This window comes from Seriola lalandi, unplaced genomic scaffold (assembly GCF_002814215.2).
Source record: "Seriola lalandi dorsalis isolate HSWRI2012SDOR001 ecotype SW California unplaced genomic scaffold, Sedor1 jcf7180002054938, whole genome shotgun sequence".
In the NCBI taxonomy this organism is placed as follows: domain Eukaryota; kingdom Metazoa; phylum Chordata; class Actinopteri; order Carangiformes; family Carangidae; genus Seriola; species Seriola lalandi.
Window position 1 is genome coordinate 558037 of NW_019525490.1, and position 26722 is coordinate 584758.

Below are 26722 nucleotides of genomic sequence, written 5' to 3' on the forward strand. Positions count from 1 at the left end.
GGGGTGATGGTGGTGTCGGCAATGTTGTTTGGGGGGAGGGTGGTGGGGGGGTCGAGCTACAGTCCCATTAAGGCAGTCGGCCTCCACTACCAAGCGAATTGCTAATATTGCTTGTTTAGCATTTTCTGAGGGTAATAGGCCCATTGATTTTTGGCTCGGCTCTCTGTTTTATTTACACAGAAGGGCTCTGGTGCCCGGGGAGTGAAATGTACCAACGCTCGTTAAAGAGAAATTGACTCGTAGACGGAGGAGAGGACGGGCGGGGGGTGGGAGGCAGCGGGGAGGGGTGAGGAGGGATAAAGAGGAAGCAGGGTACGAGGGATGTAGAGCATGGGACTGAGCTGCGAGAGGACAGCTAATCAATTGCAAATTAGAGAGACTGAGAGAGGAATAAAGCGAGCGAAGGATGGCGGGGGATAAAGGGGAAGGAGGAGGGAGGAGAGCGTGGTGAAAGAAGGAAGTAATAAGACATTTTTATACTGAAGAATGGCAGTGTTTTCAATGAGCTCTGACAACTCATTTCACTGCAGCGGATAAGGAGCCATTTGTTTCATTTGGTGGCCTTTGGTAATGTTGCATTTAGAGCAAGATTAAAAGCACATGGGAAACTGTAAATGAGAGTAAATAAGATTTTAGGTAACGTAATTGTAATTATCTCTTCATATTTTTTCGATGGTTTACAAACGCACGGCCGTGTATTTTAGTGTTTTCCAACCTGGGAATCGGGAACCAAACAAGAGTTCACAAGATTAATCTGAGTGGTCCTGAGATGACTGATGGGCATTTTGAGAAGTTTTCTTATTCTCTTTCTTGCTGAGAGTGAGACGATGAAGAGATCGAGACCATTTGTCTGTCCATATCTGCTGGTTAGCTTAGCTTAGCATGAAGACTGGAAACAGGGGGAAAGAGCTAGCCTAGCTCTTTCCAATAACAAAATCTGCTTACCAGCAGCTGTAAAGCTCACTAATGAACTTTGTGTCTTTATCTGTTTATCCATATTTTAACAAGTGGGGGTTTTACAGGGTGTTAATGTGCCAGACTAGTTTTTGGCTGGAGCCCCTGCTGCTTGCCTTTTCCAGCTGCTCATATCATACTTCTGTTGTTTGTAAATAATGTTTAAAAGCTATTTAACAGAAACTGTGAGCGCAAAAATCTCTCTTTAATTGAGTTGGTGCCAGGGGCCAGTTTATGACTTCTGTGAAGAGTTGCATCACATTACTCACAAACTGAATCTTTACATTATGCACTCATTTTGCAGCTCAAGCTGTTTGTAGCCTGTCTGTATAGTGCCCTTTGTTTTCCCTCCCTGTCTCTCCCAGCATATCTAGCTGTGTCTTTCACACACCCACACACACACACACACACACACACACTAACATGTCATCACAGGGGAATACAGCCTTTATATGGCGGGGTCCATTAGGTGTATTAGCTGGTGGTGAAAAGTGGTGCTGATGTGGTGCTTACAAAGCTCCACAGGGGAGATGGACATTTGATCTTCTATCTGACCCAATCTGACTCCAGGGCTCCTGCCTGATCTAATTTCTTTGTTGTTAGAAGTTGAAGTGGGAGTATCCTAACCCCTTTTTTCATTCTTTTGGGCAACATCTTGTTGTTAAGTGGTTATTGCCTGGCATGTTTTTGAGCTGCACGAGCTCACCATGCTAAAAAGATTACAAAAAGGTTATCTCAGGAAACCATATTCAGTGGTAAATTCTCCGTTAGCCTTTTCCCTGTGTGTTGTCAGGTGTTTCACACCCTTTATTGCATGTTGTTGATCTGATCACATGGGGCGAACCATAAAATGAGAAGTTATTCTACATTCCCTCTCTAAGCTGCTGTTGATGCTCGCTGATTTTTCTCTTTTCTAACTGGAGGAACATTTCTCCGGGGACTCACATACAAGGTCAAAGATAAATTCAGCACACATGATCTTACCTCAGAGGTTACTGGGCTTTATGTGACCACAGAGTCCTCTAATCTACCAATAAACTCCATGAATCGACCTGGTTTGAGTCCTAACCTTAGAAGACTCTTTGGCCAGTTTTTTTTTTATTATTTATTATTTATTCACTGTCAAGACGCTGACAGGTCCAGGTCAAAGTTTAGGCCACTGTTTTCCACAGAATTCACAAATTCTCCAGGTTTGTACAAACCACAGGACACTTTTCGAGGAAAAGAAGAAGGAAAAAAACCGAGTCCTGCTTTTTCGCTTCGGTGTCTGCTGCAGTGTGAACAGACGTGTTTGCCAAACAGGCTGACATCCCTGCACTCTGCCCGACAGTCACGATTGTTTGCCATTGATGTAAAATGTCACCTGAAATTGGTTGTGTTGCCTTGTGGAAAAGCATATCTATTTCCTTTTTTTTCTTCTTTTTTTTTGCTCCAGCGCTTTTGTTTCCACTTCTCTGCCAACATCTCAGGGTCAGCTCTTCAGAAAGAGGTTGTAGAGTCGTTAGTGAAGATCCTTACAACTGATCTAATAGCTTCAGAGTCTTTAGTTCTACACTCGTGTGTTTGTTTGACAATCTTTCAAAAATAGACGCAGTTTTTAAAACTAGTTTTAAAGCATTTTATCAGAACTTACAAAGTACATTATGGTTGCAACAAATGTTTGTTGTCATTATCGATTAATCTGTTAAATATTTAAAATGTTTGGTCCCTAAAATGTTGGAAAAAGTTTAATACCAGAGAGGACTAAGAAAAGCAGCAAATTTGAGAAACTGGAGCCTGTGAATTTCGTGGCATTTTACTGAAATGACTTAAAATTCATCAATCGTCAAAATAGTTGCCAATAAATTTTCTGTCGAACAATTAATTGATTAATTGATTAATTGTTCTGGCTCTATATATTACATTAAAAAGAACCATTAAGAAAACCATGCAGTTGTGTTGCAGAGAGCCATTAGTTTTCATTCATTTCTGTGTGATGGAAGAAATAATTAGCATACTCAGTTAGCTGATATTTGCTCGAGTTGTGTAAAGCATCACAGCGAGCGTGACATTTGCGTTATTATAATTATTTTTTTCAAAATGATATCATTGATTTGAAAATACAGCCAGAGGTTTAAGACCGTACAGTTTAAAGATGGTAAAGTATACATTATTTGTAGACATTTATTTGTTTCTTGAACAGTGACCATACAGATAAACATAGTTACATATGGATGAGTAGAGCAACAGCTGTGGTGTTTATAGCTGAATCATATAGTTAGGCTTTTATATTGAGGTTAAAACATCCAAACAAAAACATGATGCAACAGAATCAGCATAAAAAACTACAGCATACAGTAATTTGACTGTGGACGTGTGTCTCTGTGTATATGTACTGACCAAAAGTAGCTCCACACCTTTGAGCTCTATAGTTTCCACTTGCTGCCCCTCTGGTCTTGACTCCTTCGCTATTATTGACTATTGATTGATTGCATGTTGACAGATTACATCAGTGGTGAGGCCATTCATACACTTAAATATCTATCTATGCCGTAAACCAGAACTACAGCATCCACAGTTCAGTCTGACCAAAGACCTTTGTAGCATATCATTCCCCAACTCTCTACTTTCTACTCTCTACTAGAGGCGTAAAATGTCCCCAAAATACTTCAAAATCAGTAATCATAGCTGTGGAGTTCAAACTTGCAAAAGGACTAGTATTTGTGGCACTGTAAGAGGCACTTTTTTTACCAACAAGTCCTCCTAATTAAACCAAAAAATGATACGACAACGCTGTGATTAAAGTTTGGTTTGGTTTAGGGAAAGATCAGAGCTTTGTTAAGGCGAGTGGAGTTAGTTGACCAGTCCATCTGCATTAACCTCCTTGCTACACAGTTTGCAGCTCTATGACCTCACTTCCTCCTGTGCTCCTGTTGCAGTTACTATGGCAGCTGAACTTCAGGCACTCGATAGATGATGCTGTTCTAACTGCTGTGACTGTCTGTTGTCCTTTCACTGTCTCATTCAACGCCTGTTTCTTTATGCCAGAACAGAGCAAACTCACTCATTCACTTCTCGAGGGTTAGTGTTCACCTCATGGAGGATCGCCAACTGATTCCACGGCTGTAAGATGCTGAGCATGGCCTCCTCTCCGATCCACACCTATAACACTAAGGTGCCGTTGAGCAAGGCACTTAAATCCCAACCAACTGCTTCAGTGGAGTTTCTCAGAGGCTAATATGTACCGGGCAGCTCCCCGGTGTGCACGAATGTGAGGCAGAACCAAGCTGAAAAAGGGCATGTGTGCACAGCAAGTCTTCCATGGATAAACGTTAAATATAAAATGAAAATGTCAGTGTTTTAGGTTGTGTGTGCTGCTGCAGCTCTGAGTTAATCACAGGTAAGCTGAACTGCAGCCCTCCCTCGAGTTCCCCATCTGCCTGACTCTAAATGGCTCCATGACTTTCCCTCTGGAGTCGTTTTGATTTGTTTTGAAAGCTCAGCACAACTCCTATAACTATCAAGAAGGGGACACATCATCAGAAAGATGGATGTCCAAGATATTTGTTTTAGGGGTATTTTCTGACATAGTATCGCAGTTTGAAAAATCCAGCGTGAACAACGAATGAATCAGTGGAAACTTTTGAAAATGTTTGAAGAGTGAATGAGACTTCTGCCCTTTCGTTTGGCTTTCCGTCTGTTTAATTGTCAGGCTTAGTGTGTTTTTGGAAAACATGACTCCCTTTTCTAGATCATTTATGATACAGAGCTGTATCAACAGTCGTCTGGACGGAGATGGTTTTCGTTTTAAAACACAGTTTTTAAATGAAAATGTATTAGTGTGGACGTAGCCTTAGATGTGCTTCTTTTCTTTGTGCTATGTGACAATGACAGGATTTGGGATTTATACTGTTCGTTGGAAAAAAACAAGGTGTAAGAAAAATAAATGTCACTTTGGGATTTAGGATAGGATCATTTGTAACTGTGAGAATCTGTGATATGTTTTTGTACTGTTTTCTGAGACTTCATGGACCAAACAATAAATCGTTAGTTGCAGCCCCACTCCAGTGTATCTTCACCAATGCTGTGAGTTGGTTGATCTTTAATTTGCATCCACTTTATCTCTGAGCCCAAATGCTACAAAGTGAAGCTTTATTTTATGTTGCAAGAACACCTTTTTTTTTCAACCAAAATGATGAAGCATAAAATAGCTGCTCTCACTACTGAAGTTTGAATCACAAAGAAATGAAATGACTCTTGATGACGAAACACCATGGATTCAATTTCAGCTCACCTTCACCTTTGAATCTGTCCTTAATTGGATTGAGGGCGACTAGATAAGTTTGAATTTGAACTTAAGTAAACTGGTGAACAAATTCACTCGTAAATGTTGTTTCATTAACAAGATGTACTAGACTTTAAAAGCATCGGCACAAATCCTTTGGTCATTCAGCCAAAACGCGGAATATCAAGAGTGTGTCACAACAACACGATAAGAAAATCTCAGACAGATTACTAGTAGCAGTAGTTTCCCCACAGATTTCATATGCTGCAGGTATTGATACAATAACGTTTGTCACACTCAATCACAATGAAAAGACTCTATGTTGTGTAGTTTTAGTTAGTCGTACAAATAAAGAAGGTGATGTTCATCCCTTTGTGCCCGTAAGTGTTTCTTTGTGAGTCTGTGTCTTTTGTCTGTGTTTGTGTTTGGATTTGAGTTGCACTACTAGCACTCCCTTTGGGACGGCGGATCAGGCAATTTCCTGTTAAAAAAAAAAAAAAAAAAATCCTACCTGATGTGGGGAGAGAGAGAAAGGGAGAGAGAGTGCTGTATAATCTTTAAAAGCCAACCCCTGGGTTCAGTAAAAACATCTGCTGAATACAGAGAAGGCTGTGGAGGTGTGTATCTGCTCGTCTCTGTGTGCGCACGGTTGTGTTTATGTGTGTACCATCCTGCCGCAGTGTGGCTTGTGCTTGTGTCTGAAGGGTTTATATCAGCGGGTTTGCTCTCATGGCCTCTGGGGCCTTCTGTTACCACTGATACCAGAGCAAAGTTCACCTCTGTCAAGGATAAATGAAACAAGTGCCTGACAAGGTAGAGAGATGTAGCTTCCTCTGCGTTTGTGTCAGTGGTCTTTGAGGAATTATCTCAGTTCTCATGATTGTGTTTTCTTTGTTTCACCGGGCTCTTCATTTAGCTGATTAAGTTGACAAAAATCTCACACGTGTCTCCCATGTTTTCCTTCAGCGATCTGCTCAAGTGGACTCTGCCTGTGCTCCTCCAAATTCTCAAGTGGGCCAAATCCTGGATTTATATTCACAAATCATCCGTTAGACTGATGCTGATTGATGTTCAGGGAACGCAGTGGAGGAATAACCTTCCAGAGATACTGAAGGATAAGTGATGTACCCTGGTTGTTACTGGATTTTTGAGGCTGATCGTGATTTCATTATGTCAGGGATTAAAAAATCCAATTACAGTGCATCGTGGATCTGGCCGATATGACTTTAAATCACGATTATTTCAAACTTATTGCAATTATCGGTCTCTTTTTTTTGAGCCATGCACTCTTCATATTCAGCAATGTGATTGTGTTCTAAGGGATTAAACAAACTGGAGGTATTAACCTTTGGTTGCTATCCATGTTTCATTCACTGTGTGGTTGTTGTGACTGATAATACCCAATCAGGAGGCGAGACAGGTGTCTGCCTCTCCGTTTCTACCCGTCCAGACTGCAACACAACCCCGGAGCTTTCAAACTAAAACGTGTCAGGTGGCGTTTTCAGCTTAGCTTTCAGTGAACGAGGGCCGGCATTAGTTGGATGGGGCGGAGGCACATGACTGACTTGACTTGTAAGAATTATGACAAAGATGCTGAACGTGACATTTTACAGATCTCTCTGATGGAATTACTTAACGATAACTACATATCTGCAGTTAGATGATATCAGCTAATATCTTAGTGGCCCCTCGTCTCTGTTTGAGGCCCGTGACTCGTGGCTACCTTAGCTGCCCCTGGTATAACACACCTAGCAGTCAGTTGCATCGTGGGTAATGTATGCACCAGTTTGATAAGGAAGACGGATACGTGGAATAAAGAAAAGATGATATCTCAGGTTCTCTGGCAAGCGTGCGATGCTAAATCAGTTGAGAACTCTTTTAATATCACAGTTTGTTTACACTGAATTGCCGGTAGCTATTCACTATGGACTGTCTCTACTTAAAAAAAGTCCCTTTGTTCTCTGCTTCTCTTTTGTGGGACAGACACAATTATTTTTATTCCGTTAGTCCGCTATGAATGGTTTGGACAGAAGGGTGCACAGTGAGTCTTTGGCATCTTGACAGAAAAAGTGAGTCACTGAGTGACTGAGTCTTGATGTCTCTTTTTTTTTTTTTTTTTTTTTTTTACTTTTGCTTTTTATGAGACAAAAAAAAGGTCACAGAAGAAAAATGTTCAAACTTGTCTCAAGAGACAGTCAGATGAAAATGAACTCTTGACTTCGAAAACATTAACATTGGAATCAACTGGCTTTTTTGTTTTTTGTGCTACTTATTGTGTTTTTATACACGGAGATCACCAATGGTACAAGCAGTCAACCACAAACTCACAAGGCCAGAGACGTGACGCTAAACATCAGGAATGATGATCGTGAAGCCGAAGTGAGAGCTACTTGAAAATGAAATACTTCTCTCTAATGGGCAGTAGATAGGAGCACAAAAAGCTTCATCCTTCCATATGTATTTGTGTGTGTGTGTGTTTGTGTGTGTGTGTTTGCGTGTGTGTATGTGTGTGTGTGTGTATACAGTAGCTCTGTTTGTATTTTCACGAATGGTTCAGATACAGATTCCTGTCCTGAAGGCTCCTACAGCTCCGGATACAACACAATGACCAGTAGTAATTGTGGTGGTAACAGCGATAAAGGAGCTGGCTGTAGCCTCCTCTGCTGCAAAGTGGATGTGTATTATTGTCACAGGAAACGTCAAAAGGTTTACGTGTGTTTGTCTGTGGAGGTGTAGCTACAAAAAAAAAAAAGAAGACTGGATCGGAGGGACACGTTCAAACCTGAAATCGCAATCACTAAAAACTTGTTATTGTTTTTATTGGAGCCTGTGTGAAGTTCTTTGTGCACAGCAGACCAGCAGAAAGTCGTACCAAATCACTCCATGATTGACATGTAAACATTTCCATATTTGTTGAAGTGTAGAGAGTTCCTCAGAAAAAGATTACTGCTTTACAGTAATCGCTCAATGATAAAGTTGTGTGAGGTTTGTTTTGGTGACACTGGTGCTCATTACTGTGGTGTCTCTGCGCTGCGCCTTCCCAGAGATCATCTCTCAGTCAAACAGTGTGGGTGGTACTTAGATGTCTTTTTTTTTTTTTTTTTCTCCAGCGTTTTTCTACAGATGAAGTTGGAGTTTCTGTCTGTTTTTGCTCTTTTCATGGTCATTGCTGCTCATGCTTCTTCTCCTGCTAATTACAATGCTCAACTGAACAACCTGAAATTTAAAATGCACAACTTCCCGCGAGCCAAAAGCGCCGCCACCAGACATTATGAGCGTAAGAGCAAATGTAAAAAGCTTTCAACAGCTGAGTACACATCACATTACTGCCTGTTTGTGTGTAATGAATGTAGGTTATTACTTTAGTTTAACACACATTAAACTGCGCTGATGTGAGCAGCTGTAGGTTGAGTGCAGAGGACGTCTGTCTTCTTGTCTGTTGCTGAATTTGAAGATGATTGTGTTCTCTGCGCCCACCTCTCTGTCTTGCAGGCGGAGATCGTCAAACGGCTGAACGCAATCTGCGCCCAAGTCATCCCGTTCCTCTCTCAAGAGGTAAGATTCAAAAATGCCTGTCACTGTGAGTTAAGACGGAGGTGGGAGAGAGAGACAGGGAGAGAGAGAGAGAGGGAGAGAAAGAGAAAGAGAAAGGAGATAGATAGAAGCCATAGAAGGAGGAGAAGAAGTGTGTGGTGGATTGTGAGGCAAAACAGACAGATACGGACACACACACACACACACACACACACACACACACACACACACACACACACACACACACACAGATTATCCTGGGCTAATCCTCCCTGCTCGGGATAGACAGATATGCTCTGAACTTATTAAATGTCTCCCACTAACATATGCAGGAGCCAGTGGCTGAGTGTGTGTGTGTGTGTGTGTGTGTGTGTGTGTGTGTGTGTGTGTGTGTGAGAGAGAGAGAGAAGTGGTTTTTGTGTATGAGTTTATTTTGCATGTGTGTTTTTGTGTGTATTTGTCCATCTGAATGCATATTAAAATGTGTTAAAATACACTGTAGACACGTGCACGTACAGTAGTGGGTGTGAGAAGTGTGTTTTATACAGTGTGTGTATTATGAAATCTTTAGTTGAGTTTGTGTGTGTGTTTAGCTGATAAATCCTTGCTCTGGAGGAGTTGAAAGTATGTATGCATGCGTGTGTGTGTGTGTGTGTGTGTGTGTGTGTGTCGTGTGTGTGTGTGTGTGTGTGTGTGTGTGCGTGTGTGTGTGTGTGGAGGGGTGGGAACAGCAGGAAGGAGTGAGTTTGGACTCCAAAGCTCTCCTCCAGATTAGCCATGGATTAGGAGGGTTTAGGGTGGATTAGGAATAATGGCATTAGACTGTGGTGCTGCTACACAGCCCTGAGGCCCGCAGAGAGGGGAGGCAGGGGGAGGAAGCAGCTTTTACTGCTTTGTTTTGATGCGCAGCCTCGTTTACCGAGCGCGCATATGAAACGCAACACAATCGTATTATTATTGTGCAGCAAATCATGTCGACTGTGTTTGCATGTGTTTGTGAGAGCTCTTTGTTTCGTTTTTATTTTTGTCATTTCCTGATGTTGTTCCTTCCCACAGTTTGTTAATTTTTCTGACAGAGGCATTGTTGTCACCAATGGGATGACGCGTCAGTCATCCTACTGTATCCAGAAATAATTGCTCCGAAATATTTTACCCTTGTCTAAGGACCAATATCACCAGAGAATTATGCATACAACATATAATTGTGCATATATTGATGGGATTGGGTTTTACACTTTAAATACTAGTAATAATAGAGTATTAAAAACTGTCAAGTAACTAAAGTTTGCACTGAATCCTGGGTGATTCTCTTGTTGTGCTCATTCTTTGACTTAAATCATGATTTTACTGAATTTATACAAAAAAATTTTTTAAGAGAAAGTTATTATAAGGTTTTCGTAGACAAGCATCTGTATTGAGCATCATTTAGTAAAAAGTTGGTATCAGCATAATTAAGTTTTAAATATGACAGTAACGAGATAATTAGTAAACTGATAAAAATAATATCTGCATAGATGGAAATTTCTAAAATATTCTGTATTAATTGCAGGAAGCTTAGTTTTCTCTTGCAGCAGTGTGGAAGTGTACTTTGCACTAAACTGTGTAAAAGAATAGTTGACAAGGTTATGACTAAATTAATCTCTGTTTTCTGCATTTGAGTTGTAGTAATTTGTGTGAACCTCCCTCAGCACCTGTAGACGCTTAGAAATTGATTTTTACGAACAAAACAGCGTTTTAGATGTTTGTTTCTGCATCAGGTATCATGTTAGATATAAGAGTTAAACTGTAAAGGCAATTGTAATGAGATGAAAAGCATCTGTATTGACTGAAATAAAACAAATAGTGTCCATCCCAGATCTATAGTTCGAAGAATTACTGGTAATAATGTTTTAAAAGCACAGCCAGTACTCTCGTGTGTGTGTGTGTTAGTGTGTGTGTGCGTGTGTGTGTGTCACGTTCCGGCAGGTTAGCCTCCGTCTGCAGAGGTGTAGCTGAACTCAATGGTCAGGTTCATTTCCACACCTGATAAGCTCTTTCATCTCTGGCCTACTTTGATGTTCTGCTCTCCTGGATGAGTCTTGCTGCTCTCTCTCACCGTCTGGATCTGTCTCTCCCTCTCTCTCCCTCTCTCTCTCTCTTTCTCTCTCTCTCTCTCTGTACCCTCTGGATGACTTTGCCCTGTTAGCTGTCTGTCTCTCTGGGTATCTGTCTCTGTCTCTTTCTCTCCACAAACACGTCTGTTACTCCATGTTGACATTATTTTGCAGCTACACCATCTAGAGGTGTGTGAGCAGACTGAACGGACGACAGGATTGCACAGAATTTATGGTCATAGCTGTGAGAAAAATCGTGGTTGGGAAATGTTTCACCCTCTTAAAAGTAAAACATCACCTCCGGCACATGTATACAGTGATTTCCTCTATAAGCTCCATAAGATCAGGATGTTTGGTAACTTGTTCTACAGTAGATCTCAGAGCCATTAGTAAACATGAGCTGTTCCCTTGGACCTCCACCAGTTTGGTTTTCTGCTCTCCAAAGAAGGAATTAACTGGCCTGTGCAAGTTACACTTGACCAACTAGTACACCCTAATTAGCTGGCCATTTTCTCTATCCGCTGAGATTCACTGATCGCACTGGTGAGTATCAAATTGTGAGGAGGAGGAGGAGGAGGAGGGGAGGAGGGGGAGGAGGAGGAGCACTACTTTTACCAAAGAAAGAGCAAACTGCAGAGATGACTCAGAGGTGTCTCGGGTTCTTGTCTGATGGCATTTAAACTGGATCCGGTCAGAGCCTCAGATTTTTAATAATAACATGGTGGATGCTTAGGGGTCTAGCTGTGGCTCAGGAATGTAGAGCGGGTCGTCCACTTAACCGGAAGGTCGGTGGTTTGATCCCCGGCTCCTCCAGTCTGCACGTCGAGGCGTCCTTGAGCAAGACACTGAACTGAAGATACCGAACTGCCCCTGATGTATCATCCGTGTGTGAGAAATAGTGCTGTTTGAATGTGTGAGTTAATGGCATGAATGTGGCTTGTAGTGTAAATCGCTTTGCGTGGTAAGACTAGAAAAGTGCTATATAAGTGCAGCCTGTTTACCATTTTGTCCGGAAACTGGCGGGGAAAGAAAAAATCTGGGCCAAAGTACAGTAAGATTGTGCAGCTCCCTCTGCTCCTGCACATTTATGGCTGGTTTGATGAGATGAACAACAGTGTGTCAGGCTACACGATGCTCTGCTGACTGATTAAGTGCATGTGAGGCTGTGTAAAGTTTGGAGAGAACTGCCAGGTAACTCGTGTGTGATGGAATAGAGGCAGGCTGATGGCACAAACAGATGCGAGCTGGTATGTGATTCACAGGTGTGCGGAGGCTTTTTTCTTCTTTTCTTTTTTTTAATATGCTGCATTACCATCTTTATTTAATTGTATGGGAGGAATACATTTGTAATAATGTTGTTGCAGTTCCTTCTGTTTGTCCATAGATCTTCATAACCCCTCTTTCAAAACCCACATGTCTGAATTCAGCAACTCTTCCTCTTCTCCGTCTCAGTTGCTGTCTCAGTTTCCCGCTCCGTCTGATTGTTTCTGTCTGTGTGTTTCTCTCTCAGCACCAGCAGCAGGTGGTGCAGGCGGTGGAGAGGGCCAAGCAGGTCACCATGGCTGAACTCAACGCCATCATAGGAGTGGGTGTATTGCACATACACACACACACACACACACACACACACACATATATACAGTGATATTGAAGATGCTGTAAGACAGACCTAGCAGAGATAAATGGTGCAGGGAGGGTAATGTGAAAAAAAAAGTGTACTGCTAATACTCAAGGACATACAGTTTATTGCATGCTCTTAAAGAGAGAGAAAGGAATGGATCAAATGCATCTACAACAACAAAGATGAATGAGGTATTTCTACCTTAATATTCATCAAAGATTAATAAATTATTCAACATTTTTCAACTTCTTCAATGAGCCATTGGCAGGATACAAGGTCGGCTTATATCTATAAAGATTTACAATGTGGAAAAACAGGTTTTCAAAAACTTTTTCATCACGACAGAATGTCATTAGAATATGTTTTTAATGAACGGTTGTAGTTCCAATTCAAAGAAATACCTGTTCATAGCTTTCTGCAGGGCATTTAAATCTTTTCATTTGCATTAGCATGGCGGATATTATCGGCCAGTTTTATCTTATCACAGATAAATATCGATTATCACTGTGTGTGTCAGCCAGTAAGTAACAAGAAACTGCAGTACGGAAAAAGGCTTGAGGTCATTTAGAAAGAGTGTTTGTCGACCACAGAGCACTGACTAGTTTATATTTCAACTGCAAAATGTCCTGCTGACTCCTTATCTGATCACAGTTCTTTAATGACCAAATTAGGAGGAACTTTATCAGAAATAGTCATTTATGTTTATTTAAAAAAAAAAAAACAACTACTGGCTGATGATGTTCATAGATTTTTTTAAACTTTAATCAAAATGACAAATCATCATGAAATACTCCCACACATTGTCTTTCACACTGCTGGTATATTTATGTATTTGTAATGTTTTCATCTGCTCAGACCTTCACTGACATGTTAAAGCAGCAGTAAGCGAGAAAACGTGTTTGACACTTTTTAATTTTTACTCAACTTGTTCTTTCCTCCATCACACCTCTCACATATTCAAAAGTCCAGAACTCAGGTTTACAGAGTCGTTTGCAATTTTTTGAGGAGACTTGAAGATATCGGTGTCAGCCTCTGATGTGCAACACATTTGCAGAAAACAGAGAGCAAAACATCTGGAACCCTGTTTTAGTATCATATGCTGCTGCTAATGTTACTTTTCCCTTTCCTCTCTTTTATTCTGTCTCTTTCTCTCCTCAGTTTTTCCGTGCGTCTGCCTCTTCATCCTGGCTACTTGTTTTTCTGGTCTGTGATGCAGAGGGCTTCAGGTCACTGTGTAGCATTAATCAGTGTTTCTGTGTCTGCTTCAGCAGCAGCAGCTTCAGGCTCAGCACCTCTCCCACGGTCACGCCATCCCCGTCCCGCTCACGCCCCACCCAGCTGGCCTCCAGCCCCCCCTGCCACCGGGGGCCGGAACCGCTAGCCTGCTGACGCTCTCCTCCGCCCTCAGTCACCAGCTGCCGCTCAAAGACGAGAGGAAACACCACGATAACAACAGCGAACACCCGAGAGGTAAGGCCTGCTCTGCATCTACATGTATTGTGCAGTATGTTTGTGTAGGCCTGTTTCTGTCATTTTATTTAATGAAAATATTAATCTAAACTGTGATTTACAGTCACATCTAGGAACGATGCAAACACATAAGAGGATCATATGTCAATTTGAACAAAATTTTTACATCACGCTTCATTTTATTTTATGTTTTTCATTTTTGAAATTTATGTCATATTCTGGAATCATATTAAATTACAGCTTCATTAAATTGCTTTAACTTTTCTTTTCATCGCACATCTTCTGACAGATTATTTATCTAGGCAAAGGTTAAAACAATAACATGAAAATTTGGTTTATATGAGTTTTTTTTAAGACACAATAACAACTCCTTTTGATGCCAATATTTAATACAAATTGCTGCTGTTTGATTCACCCATAAGCAGATGCTAAATATGTTTAATAGAAATGAATACTGAAGCTTTTTTTGTTTGATTACTTAACGATCCCAAACCAATTTTACACGTCTAGAATATTCGGTCACAGTTGAATTATATCACCACTTGTACTTTCTGATACTTAGTTGTTAGTACTCTGAATGAACAGCAGTTAAAGCTATTAAAAACTAATTTGTCATTATGCCATTTTAATTGGCCTAATAGCGAGCGATACCCAACCACCATGATGCCTCTTTTCTCCTGTACACACAGAACGCCTTTAATTCTTCTCTGTGCTGACTTTGAGCTCAAGCATTTAATTACCGAACATGGAGAGAGAGAGTGTTTGTGTGTGTGTGTGTGTGTGTGTGTGTGTGTGTGTGTTACAAAAGCAGTTTGTGCCAGCTCTTGATTACTCTGTTGCAGCATGGCTGTGAGGGTTTTTACAGTGCAGCAGAATAGCTCACCTTTCTCTGTAGCTGCAGTAAAGCTAACAGCTGCTAAGTCAGGTAACATTTACCCTAATTAGGAGCACTATCAATAATAATGCAATTCTATCTCTAACCGATCTCCTGAGAATGAGTGCACATGAAGGGAAGTAGAAGTTATGTATTTACTTAGAAGTTATATAATTCATATTGTTGCTAAATTTGGTAACAGCGGTGCCAAAATTTTTTTTTGACTGTCTAGGTTCCTTAATTTACAAATCCAGCAACTTTTTTGGACAGTATCCCCATAATCAGTATTGATGAGCTGACAGCCAGTCAAACAGCTGATCATGTGTACATAGCTTGTACAGAAGGGTGACAAATTAAAGTGTCTAAGAAAGGCCTTGTGCCAGAACAGCCTCAGTGCGCCTTGGCATTGATTCTACAAGTCTCTGGACTCGACTGGAGGGATGAACACCATTCTTCCAAAAGATATTCCCTCATTTGGTGATTTGTAGAATGGTGGTGGAGAGCGCTGTCTAACATGTCAGTCCAAAATCTCCCATAGGTGTTCATTTGGGTTGAGTTCTGGTGACTGTGAAGGCCATAGTATATGATTCACATCATTTTCATACTCATCAAACCATTCAGTGACCCGTGGTGCCCTGTGGACCTGGAAGAGTCCACTCCCATCAGGACAGAAATGTTCCATCATAGGATAAAGGAGATCACTCACAACAATTTGCAGTCATTCCTCTGTCTAACGGGGACAAGTGGACTGCACCACTGAACTCTCAAATGTGCGTTCTTCTTTGTAATGAGAGGTTCATGCACTGCATCCCCACTATAATATCCCTCTCTGTGTAATTATGGATGGACACAATCTGATCACGCCCTGCACTGACATTCTCAGTCGCCTGAAGAAGAGTTGCCGTTCACGGTCATCAAATGTGCGCCGTCGAACACAATTTTTGACCCGGTGTACTGATGTCTTTCCCATAGGTATGAATGCAGATGTCACTTTAGTCACTGTTCCTACACGAGCCAGCTGAGCGGTCTATCTGACTGAAGCTCTTGCCAACGCTCTTTCAAAGTCACTTAGATCTTTTCCTCCTGCCATCTTAGTACAAAATCAGAATCAACTGATTTTCATTTTCATACCTGCCACAGAGCATGATGGGATGGTAATTGCTTATCTGTGCCATGCAGTGTGGAGGCATCTGTATTCATTATGTTTCTCCACTCATTTATTCAGGTTTTGCCTTTAATTTGTCACTCATCTGATAATCAGAGCACTCACATTGGAAAAAATCCTCTGTCTGCGGGGAGCTGAGTGTTGTAACAAATATGACATAATGCATTAAACATACCTTTAGTTCTTGATTTATTACTTACTTTAGTTGTATGACTGGTTAAAAATTGTCTTCAGTAGAAATGGGACATAATTTTGTAACCTGTGGCACGTTTTCAGCCGCCGCTAGCTAACGTCCTCACAGCAGAATTGACTAAACTTAATGCTTAAAAACCCCTTTGACTTTTTCTACAATAGAAGCTGCGACGAGTCCTTAACCTATGTATCATGTGGTGGCCAACATAGTTCTGTATTTCTGTTTTGTTGCCCTACATTTTACCTTGTTAACATGCTGTAGGCTAGCTTTCAAATGAAAATGAGAAAATACAAAATTTCCTATTAGTCTTACCTGCCTTTAGCATTGTGCTTCTATAACATTGTTTGATTTACATTGAGCAGTTTAAAGAGGAAAAAGAATTAAAATTGGTTTTTTTTTATTCCATATATTCTTCTTCCTTGCCTAAAGCTGGTGTCTAGATTACCCGCAATGCAGAACAGCAGTTCACTTGGAGATTCGGGTGTTATGCTAGTAGCGGCTAATGTAGCATGGGGCTGGCACTAACACCTGTAAAAACTTTGATGTAGAGCGTTCCCATTAAAACAGAAGAATCAATGGTAATAACAATCCACATTTAGCTGTGTTGTTGTGTGTATGCCATTTGTTTCATAATCTGTCTGTTAATTACTTAGTGCCTATTTTTTTGAACATGTATTCTTGTGCTTGTTCTTCAGACATTAAATGCTTTAATCAGTACTTTATTCTCTGCTTTGTCTCTTGCTCATCACCCCCTCAGACAGAGACTCAGTCAAGGTAAGACAATCCTTTATTCCTCTTTTCCTTTGCAAAAAGACATGTTTGGAGCATAGCTTCATTTCTGCTCATTCAATTTAGGATCTTTTCATGACACCCTTTGATTTTGCACACATGTAGAAATTGATTCTCCTGCCTTTTAACATTCCCCACCAGATTTCTTAATTCATTTTTATTCTTAATAGTGCCTGAAATTTAATATTAGTTGCACATTGAATTAATTGAGAGTGATATATGACACTTTCTTAAAAACTGTGTCAACAATTAAAAATAAAACACATAAAGCAACTTGAGATGGATATATACTGTATTGTGAGAGTGTTACAGGGATATGGTACGGCAATAATTTCTTTCAATCTTCTGTTGTCAGGTCTTTGTTAAGAGGGAGCATTTTGTTTTTACCTACAAAGTCATAGTGTGTCATGTTGTGTGTTGCTACCCGCAGTGCCTCTATAAATCTCTGTTTGTGTAAAAAAAAAACAACAACACACAATTACAGAAAGGTATCACTTGGAAAACATTTACTATTTTTATAGGGGTTGTAAAGGTGTGGTTGGGTTTTAAGAACCAAAAACCATCTCATTGCAGTTTTACATCTCCTCTCTCAGGCTTCTCTCTGGACCTCTAGTAACAACAGGTCAGTGAGCCAATCAGAAGAGAGTCTCTGAGTCTCTCTCCTGATCGCCTGACTGTTTTCTTAGTGATTGAATAAAAATATAGCAGATTTCAGGTAAACACTCGGAGAAACAAAATCCTGCAAGCTTGGACGGTGGGTCCAGGTGGGCGAGGCATAAGGGCATGACTAAGAGTTTTGACTGCTTTGTCGTGACATCACAAAGTTACAGAAGTTCTGACTGCTCGTTTTAAGGCTTAGTTTCTTAATACAGGCTGTTTGCATTTCTCAGTGGACTGAGCGCTTCGATACCTTTGCAGTATTGATATAGAACCTAGACCTGCTTTATAATCAAAAGACATGGAAAACTCACTTTCTACAGTATGGGACCTTTAATGTCAGTTCTTAGATTTTAAATTACATTTATACATTAAATATTTGATGTTAAAAAAATGATTCCACGTCTTCATGTGTTAACACAGATTAGCCATTCTAAAATGTTATGTATATTTTAACAAATCTTGACTGCAGCTCATCACACTGATATTATTAAGTAATGATAAGCCAAGCATCTATTATACATCTCTATAAGAATTTTAGTGTCTTCCTTTAATCCACTTCTAATCCATTATGTATTCTACACTTGTGCTGTGCAGAAAAATCATGTATTTAAAATATCTGATATGTGAAAACAGTGCCAAAGAGGAAGAGAGAGAAACCCCAAGATGGGCACAAAAAAAAAAGAAAAGCACAAGTCTGGTTAGTGAAGGAAGGAGGGAGTAGAAAGAGGCAGTGCAACAGATCAACGGAACAACCAGCGCTTGTAGTAATTAGTCCCTTAAGCGGAGCTCTTTTTCCCAAGGCAAACATTTGGTTTGTTGAATACTCAATGAGCAGATTAGCATTTCTTTATTCCAGCAGCTCGAGCTCACACACATACACACACACAGTCACACATGCATGAGTTTAACGGGTTAGATGTGTTCTCTGGTGTTTTGGAGTAGGTGGAGACAGGAGGAATGTTTTAATATGTTATCTCCTGCTCCCCATGTAGTATATCCTCCTCCACACACACACACACACACACACACACGGTGCCTACACACAGAGCTGTAGGCACCATGATGGGAGCGATTAGCAGTGTGCGTGCGCGTGTGCGCGTGTGAGTGTGTGTGTTGCATACGTTTGTGTGTGAGCCTGTCAGAAATCAGTGGTAAAGATAAAGAGACCAGAATGATGAATGCCCTTCATTAGCACCCTGTGAGAACACACGCACACATATACACACGCGCGCACAGAGCTGCTCTTTGACATGGCGGCCAACAGTCACTTCATGAAACCAATAAGCCCCTTGTCAGTGGTCTACAGTTGCCTTGGCAACAGTCCACAGGGTACAGTGCGTGTGAATTGCAAGAACATCTGTGCCTTAATGTCCTTGGCGTTAGCACCTCACACACTGACAAAGGTATGCGGGTGTAGACGTACATGTGAGTCTGCATACTTATTGTTTCCAGTACAAGCAGTCACTTATGTGGTCATAATGTGTTCAACTGCTGCAGCTCCTCAGGCCTGTTGTTGTTGTTGTTGTTGTTGTTGTTGTTGTTGTTGTTGTTGGTGGTGGGACTCAAACGAAGCTAATTTTTGGTTCAGTTACTGTATCAATGCCACCAATCTATATTTCTGTTTTTTTGTTTTGTTTTTGTGTATTTTTATTGTGATAAATTTCCTTCATCTGAAAGGAAATGTGTCGACTCAAGCGCCGGCAAATAAGCAATAGATTCTTCTCTTTTTAAATGACTTAAAAAAATAATAACTCAAGCCAAATCACCTTTTTTACAAAGCCTCCATCTTTGATTATGTTCTGTATGTTTAGAAAAAGGGGAGAAATGAATTCCTAATGAGGAAGCTTTCAAATTTAGACTGACCTTTACAATGAATCACCTGTCGAAGTAAACACACTGCAGCTAGTGTGATCACTGCAGTGGCCCTGAGATTTATTTTTTGTACTTTTTGTCTTGGTTTTTTTTTTTTTTTACCAGTAAACAAGAGTTACAGTTGCATTCTGCTTCTCATTGTCACTGGCAGGATGTTCATTTTTAAAAACCCTGTATACAGTGTGCAGTCTGGCCTTCCATGCTGTGTTGTCTGCACAATAAGAAACAAACTGAGTTGAACATAGGGATAGGAGGTGATGGATTAGATCAACTGACTTGAAGCCAGGGTATTTGGTGTTAACAGAGCCATTATTCTTGTGGGTTAGTGAGTTTAAAAAGGTGAGAAACAACAGGAGTAAAACATTTTTTTTAAAGTCCACATAGGCGAGGAGCAAACTGGTGATGTCTTGGTAAATAAGGGAAGGAAAGAGAAGACAGGGAGAAGAAAGAAGAGAATCAAAGTAAAGATTAATCAGTTCAATATATAAACGGCTGAATTTGCTGTGAATGCATACAAATTATGAAAAGCAATCTCAATACAAGGTCCATTTAGGAGCCGTTCTGGACTTATATAATTTTTTTTTGTCTTGCTTAGATGACACAAAATGTAAATGTTCACATTTCCATCTTTCTCTGAGAATTCTAAGCACCTCTCGTCCAAAAGCTGAGGTTAATACCTCTCCTTGGATACAGTAGTGGAGAATACAATCTCACCTCAAGGTCCTTTTTAATAGCTGTTTTGAAGCTTTCGTTCATAGTACATGATATTATATGCTTTCACCAAGTATGTTGATACAGTATTATAGGCATTTGAGTAGACTGTCCTTTATATGCATTGTTTCAGCAGGTGCCCCTATTACAGCACTGTTTTTGAGTGACAAAGCCCACTAGTGGCCATAGTAATTATGACAGGCACAAAGGAGTGACAGAGTGACAACGTCTGCGTAGGAAGAAAACAACAAACCAAGATCTGTGACTAAACTAATCTTATTTTATTTTACTTTACAGGGATTTGTAATGGTTTTAGGCGACACAAATGATTTCCTGCAGCGTCACATTTTGCCATTAAATTTGCAGCTTTTTTTTGCCACTGAGGTGCTTAATGGAGCTACTTGTAGGTTTTGCAATTGCCAATGTTGTAGTGTTAACAGCTGTTTACCTACCAGTCTAGAAGGAACATCTTTCCTTTACTCTCTATGAGCTGTTTCCAGTGGTGGAAAGCAACGGCAATGTTTACCTCTTTACCTCTTTGTCTCACCTCTTTTCTTCAACTAAAGTTAGCACGCTAACCACCGTCGCTTTCCGATACCGAGTCACTGTAGCCTCCAGTCTGCCCTGAAGAAGTAGCAATGCTCATAGGATGTATTATTACCTTTTAACTCTTGTTTTGTGTATGTAACAATAGCTTAAGCTCTTGCCAAGACTTGCAGATAAACAGCTGGTAATGCTAACATTGGTCATGTAGCAATAGCAAAACTTACAAATAGCTCCTTTAAACAGATCAGATCAGATCAGACTGTGGTTGTACTGGGAAGCTTCCAGAAGTGAAGGTGTGAGTGTAATAAGAGTGATCCTGAAAAAGAGTATTGGTTTCATCAAAACTTTCACGGGTAAGCAAATCTGTAAAAAAAAAAAGAAAAGAAAAGGGGGCTTAGAAAAAGCACTAAACCTTACAGTAAATATATATCATGTTGATGATGATAATGTGGAAAATATCTGTGATGGCTGCAGGTTAAGTACCTTATTGAATGTACATCCCGTCTTCTCTTTATAAGAGAAGTTCCTCATCATCTTCCTCCACAAGTCTGATTATTAGAGAGACGCAAGGGAGTCACATTGTTTGTAAAACTGAATAAAAAGTACAGCAGTGGAGGTTACAGGTATCATTATCAGGACTTGCAGAATTAATTCGAAATGGGAGGCAAATATAATTACGATGTGCTTGTAAATTAATACTTTCACCCGGCAACACCGCACGGTTCTTCACACTCTAAATGCTTGTGCTGCCGGCGGAGCCTTCATTTGTCTCTGCAGCAAAAATTAATTTGCCTTGATGTTTTTGAAAGGGCTAATTTGCAGGCTAATTAATCTAATCAGTCTGCAAAGAGAGAGAGAGAGAGAGATACAGAGAGAGAGAGAGAGAGAGAGAGGGCCTCAGCCTGCTCTGTCTCACTCAAGAAGAGACTTGCACCTGTATACACACTGACATCTCAATATTGTTTGCACATACGGAGTACTAAAATGTAAACAGGTACAAGTCCTCCCCGACCACACACACGCACACAAACTCACACACACACACACACACAAAGTCACACCCCCCCCGAACGTCACTCCTCCCCCACAGAATCTTTGTCATCAACACTTGCAGCACGGCAAAGGGCAGTGGAAAGGTTACAAGCGTGAGTTAGTGGAAAGGTCGAGTTAAAGGTCCTGCTTTATTTTTCTTCTCTCTGTCCGTCGTCTGCCGGGTAAGGAGCGCCTCCCAATGAGAGAGAGAGATCAGCAGGGACAGGTGGAGCAAGAGGGGAAATGTTTAGTTGACCTTATTTTGATCTTTGCTTCTCAAAGAGGATTAATCCCTCAGTAATGGTATTTAAAGGATGCCATATTTGATTAAGAAAAGAGAGACATCAATGGACCAACTCCCGCTCCCCCCAGTTTCAAAATAATGCCAGCGAGTTCAAGCCATGATGGTGTAGTCAAATCGTCAAGGATGCAGCACTGCTTTGGTATTGTGTGATGCAGTAAAAATGAAATGGTTTTGACAGGCAGAGGAGTTTTTAAAGTGATATCCAGCCGTGGAGTGGATCACAGTCATTTTGCGTCTGTGTTCTTCATCTTTATCTTCCTGTTTGCGCTGCTGACTGGCTGCACGCTTAGTCCCACATTTGCCCTCACTTAGCAGTACTGGAAAAGTCTTGACACGTTCACAAAATTCATAGAATACAAGTTATAGCTCACATTTTGTTTTTCACCCTGTTCGGAGGATAAGTAATGTTGAGTAATGATGAGTAATTTTCCTCAATCTACAGAAGTCTTTAACAGCTAGTTTTGCCTTGTGAGTCCTGTCTTCCTGTCTTGACCATGTGGTCTTAGTTGGACTTTGTTTTCTGATCTTGGACTTTGTCTGTTCTCAGTTAGAGGTCGTTAACCTTACCTTTTAATTTGTTCAGTCATGTCTTTCTGTAGAGTTCCTCATTGTATAATTTTAACCTGTAAACTATTAAGTACACCCACATATACTATTGGCCCATTTGGTATTAAAGGGTCAGTTCACAGTGTGCCCATCACTTTTGATAATCCACAGAACATGTTGTCAACTGTTTTCATTGGATCTATGTCTTTGGTAGAAAGTAGTTCCCAAATTGCTTCTAAGACATACTGTAGAGATGTACCATATTTTAATGCACATGTCACATACTGTACATCTTTGGAGTAAACAACAATCTTCTCACCTATGAGACAATTTTTAGACAGGTGTCTGGTCTTGTTTTCCCCACTGTTATATGATGAGTTTTGTCCAGTTCACAGTTGATGTATATATGTTTTCTTCATCTTTTGTAAAGTATACTTTTCTTGTTACTTCCAGAGCTCATCTGTTTCTCCTTCGGCCAGTTTCCGGGCTGGAGAGAAGCACCGGAGTTCAAGCGATTACTCCTCCGACAGCAAGAAACAGAAGACGGACGATAAGGAGTTGGCCTCGACACGCTACGTGAGTGAAGATGTAGCAGTTAGCCTTTGCTGAGTTGAACAGCTCTATTTTTTTAAGCATTGTCTTTCTTTAAATTATTTTTTATTTTTTGAAAGGAACATTGGGGAAAGGGAGAATTTTGTAATTTGGCTCTTGTGTGATCACATCGGCCCTGTACTGCTGAAACTATACTAACTACACTTTTTAATATAAAACCCACTACAAAACAAAAGCATCCTGACAGACAGTGCGTGTTTATGAAATTATTGAAGCCACATTCAGTCCCACACTCTTTGATGTTTTTGGCCAGTTGTCAATAAGAGGCATCAATTTTAACCCAGTGCGCTGCAGTTTACGGCTTGAACTTCAGCCAAATGTGCCATCTGGATGCTCCACAATGGAGCCGTTTTTGACCATTTTATCTAATATTGTAACAAAATTTTAAAATACCACATGGAAATTGACTGAGGAGGTATTAGAAATAGTTTATCACACGCTTTTATAACCTTAATTAAATCCTTGATTTTATGATAACCCTATTTCATTACCACATGCATAATTTCATTTGATATCAAATTAATGGGGTGTTGTGTTGGGGTAATGCACTGATTGTCTATGGTTTTATAGATAATTAATGTTGGCTGATGAGTTTTTTTTTTCTTGTCAGACCTCAGCAGGTGGACATACAAGTTTTCAAGACCTGAACACTTTCCATTTTATCCAAAATAAAACAATATACAAGCTCTGCCATTTCTGTATACACTGGAATATAATTTTCATTTAGAGGCGTAAAATTTAGACTTGTCTATTTAGCATTCCCGTATGTTTTCATCACCGTAAAATGCAGTAAAAGTCAAGTGTGCCTCTTCTGTGTGTCCATGCCAGGAAAGCGATGGAGAGAAAAGCGATGACAACTTGGTAGTGGATGTCTCCAACGAGGTACAGAACAGTATGGCAGCTTCTTTGTTACCTGATCCAAAAAAAACAAAAAAAAAAAACAACTCCATCTTACTCTCTCATCTTCGCTCACCCACCTCAGGATCCAGTGTCTCCACGAGGAAGTCCTGCCCACTCTCCTCGGGAGAACGGATTGGACAAAAGTCGCCTGTTGAAGAAGGATGCTCCCCTGAGCCCTTCCTCCATCGCCTCCTCCAGCAGCACACCTTCATCCAAGTCCAAAGAGATTAATTTGGTGAGTCATTTGGGTAATTATAGCCTTTTGATCTTCTTTTTCATCAATTCTCGGGGTAGTTTTCTATTTTTAGACATTCAGAAAAATGTAAAAAAAAAAATATAAGAAATCACTAGAAGTAAGGTATAGAACAGAGTGAAGGTTCGGTGTTTAAGACAGAAAATTTCTTGTTGGTCAGAAGAAGATAAATTATAAGTAAAATGAAAGTAAAAATGAAAATCTAGGTGAAAAATCCTGGATTATATTGTATCAGGCGCAGAAATTTTGTATTTTTTCGAGTAACAACCTTATAGATCTGCTGCATCTGAAGTCTGTGTCCAGACTAGTGCTTCAAATTTTGTGACTAACATTACTTTGCTTTTTTGTGTCATAGAATGAGAAGTCCACAACACCTGTGTCCAAGTCCAGCACCCCCACATCCCGCTCTGATGCCCCAACACCCAGCAGCACCTCCACCCCGGGCCTGAGGTCTGCACCTGGTAAACCGACAGGTGTGGAGACACTGGGTGAGCGCTCCATCTCATTCACTGCTTTGTGGAGCTTTATAGAGTAAAGATGTGTCTGTATGAATATGGCCTGAATTAATGGGATCTCTGAGTTAATGCCTTGTGATGTTCATAGATGTAATTATATTATAAGAATATAATCTCCTGTACACACAGGTTAATGTATCCTAATGTAGACAGTGTAAGAGATTAAGTTTGTCTTGCTGTCTTTGTCAAATCAGAAATAGGCCTGCGACTTGTTACACTTACATGAGTGTACAAAGAACAATAGTGGGAGCGGAAAACCCTGAATTAGCCCTTAAAAGCAACACCACGCAGAGATAAAGCGAGCACTCTCTCCTCAGATGCAAATGTCACAACTTGTATCAAGACAGTGTTTTGTCTTGTAGCACCTGGGCTTCGTACGCCACTGGCAGTGCCCTGCTCGTACCCCGGGCCGTTCGGCATGGTTCCTCACCCGGGTATGAACGGAGAGCTGAGTGGAGCGGGTGCAGCCTACACCGGCCTGCACAACATCTCCCCGCAGATGAGCGCGGTGGCTGCTGCTGCAGTGGCAGCTTACGGACGAACACAAGTGGTACACATTCTTTCTATATATGTAAACATTAACACCTACATGCTCACTCAGTGTCCGAAATTAACTTCAAGAACTGGTTAAAAAAACTGTCAGTAACAACTTATACGAGGCAAAATTAGAATAAAATGATGTCTGGTGGCTTTGTAGTTTAGAAACTGCAAACATCAGTATTACATCGTGTCTTATTTAAACTTTCAACTTACAATTCCAACTTAAAATTGGAGCCAACAACCAGATTTACTTTGGTGTGACAGAAAACACACCCTGCTCGTTCCTTTTATTATATCATTTCAGTTCCAGCTCCACTTTATTGCTGAATTGCTTTTAAACTTTGTCCCCCTCTTGTGTTCTGAAGGTGGGATTTGATCCCCACCACCACATACGTGTCCCTGGCCTTCCGCCCAACCTGTCGGGCATTCCTGGTGGAAAACCGTACGTGTCCCGTCCTCATTCTCAAATGTCACAATTGCACATTTATTCCACCTTGTTGGCTTTTACCTTTCCCCACATCTCCGCCTCTCTCTTTACTCACCATCCTGTTGTTCCTTTTCTCTCCTTCAGAGCCTACTCCTTTCATGTGAGTGCTGATGGACAAATGCAGCCTGTGCCTTTTCCTCCGGATGCGCTGATCGGCCCTGGCATCCCGCGCCACGCACGACAGATCAATACTCTTAGCCACGGGGAGGTGGTGTGTGCTGTCACCATCAGTAACCCGACGCGTCATGTCTACACCGGCGGCAAGGGTTGCGTCAAGGTGTGGGACATCAGTCACCCGGGCAACAAGACCCCTGTATCCCAGCTGGACTGCCTTGTGAGTGCACTACAACGACCCTTACACACATGACACTGCAATGTTACATCACATATGGTTAAAATACAGCACATTTTTCAGTGTTTTACCTGTAGTGGATGCTTACTGCAGCTGGTTTATGCATTTGTTGTTTTTAATGACAGTAAGAAGTACTTGTGTGTGTCTGTCACATCAGAACAGAGACAACTACATCCGCTCCTGTCGACTGCTTCCTGACGGACGGACTCTGATTGTCGGGGGCGAGGCGAGTACTTTGTCAATCTGGGATCTGGCCACACCGACTCCACGGATAAAAGCCGAACTAACTTCGTCAGCACCCGCGTGTTACGCTCTGGCCATCAGCCCCGACTCAAAGGTCTGCTTTTCCTGCTGCTCCGACGGAAACATCGCTGTCTGGGATCTTCACAACCAGACTCTGGTTAGGTATGGAGCTGGAGGTGTGGTGGGCGAGAG

General features: G+C 41.0%; 1 protein-coding gene across 2 annotated transcripts in view; it reads left to right on the forward strand.

The window, feature by feature from the left end:
* Window positions 1–26722, forward strand: part of LOC111644608 (transducin-like enhancer protein 4) — a 40091-nt gene that overhangs the window by 5163 nt on the left and 8206 nt on the right. The window contains exons 5-16 of one of the 2 annotated variants that reach the window (XM_023393524.2): window positions 8711–8773; window positions 12356–12430; window positions 13735–13936; window positions 16926–16942; window positions 23082–23204; window positions 24069–24122; window positions 24223–24375; window positions 24749–24881; window positions 25271–25458; window positions 25814–25890; window positions 26020–26269; window positions 26445–26692. In XM_023393524.2, the coding sequence (XP_023249292.1) occupies window positions 8711–8773; window positions 12356–12430; window positions 13735–13936; window positions 16926–16942; window positions 23082–23204; window positions 24069–24122; window positions 24223–24375; window positions 24749–24881; window positions 25271–25458; window positions 25814–25890; window positions 26020–26269; window positions 26445–26692 (1583 nt within the window). The remainder of the gene's footprint in view (window positions 1–8710; window positions 8774–12355; window positions 12431–13734; window positions 13937–16925; window positions 16943–23081; window positions 23205–24068; window positions 24123–24222; window positions 24376–24748; window positions 24882–25270; window positions 25459–25813; window positions 25891–26019; window positions 26270–26444; window positions 26693–26722) is intronic. The other variant, XM_023393525.2, reaches the window with a different exon arrangement.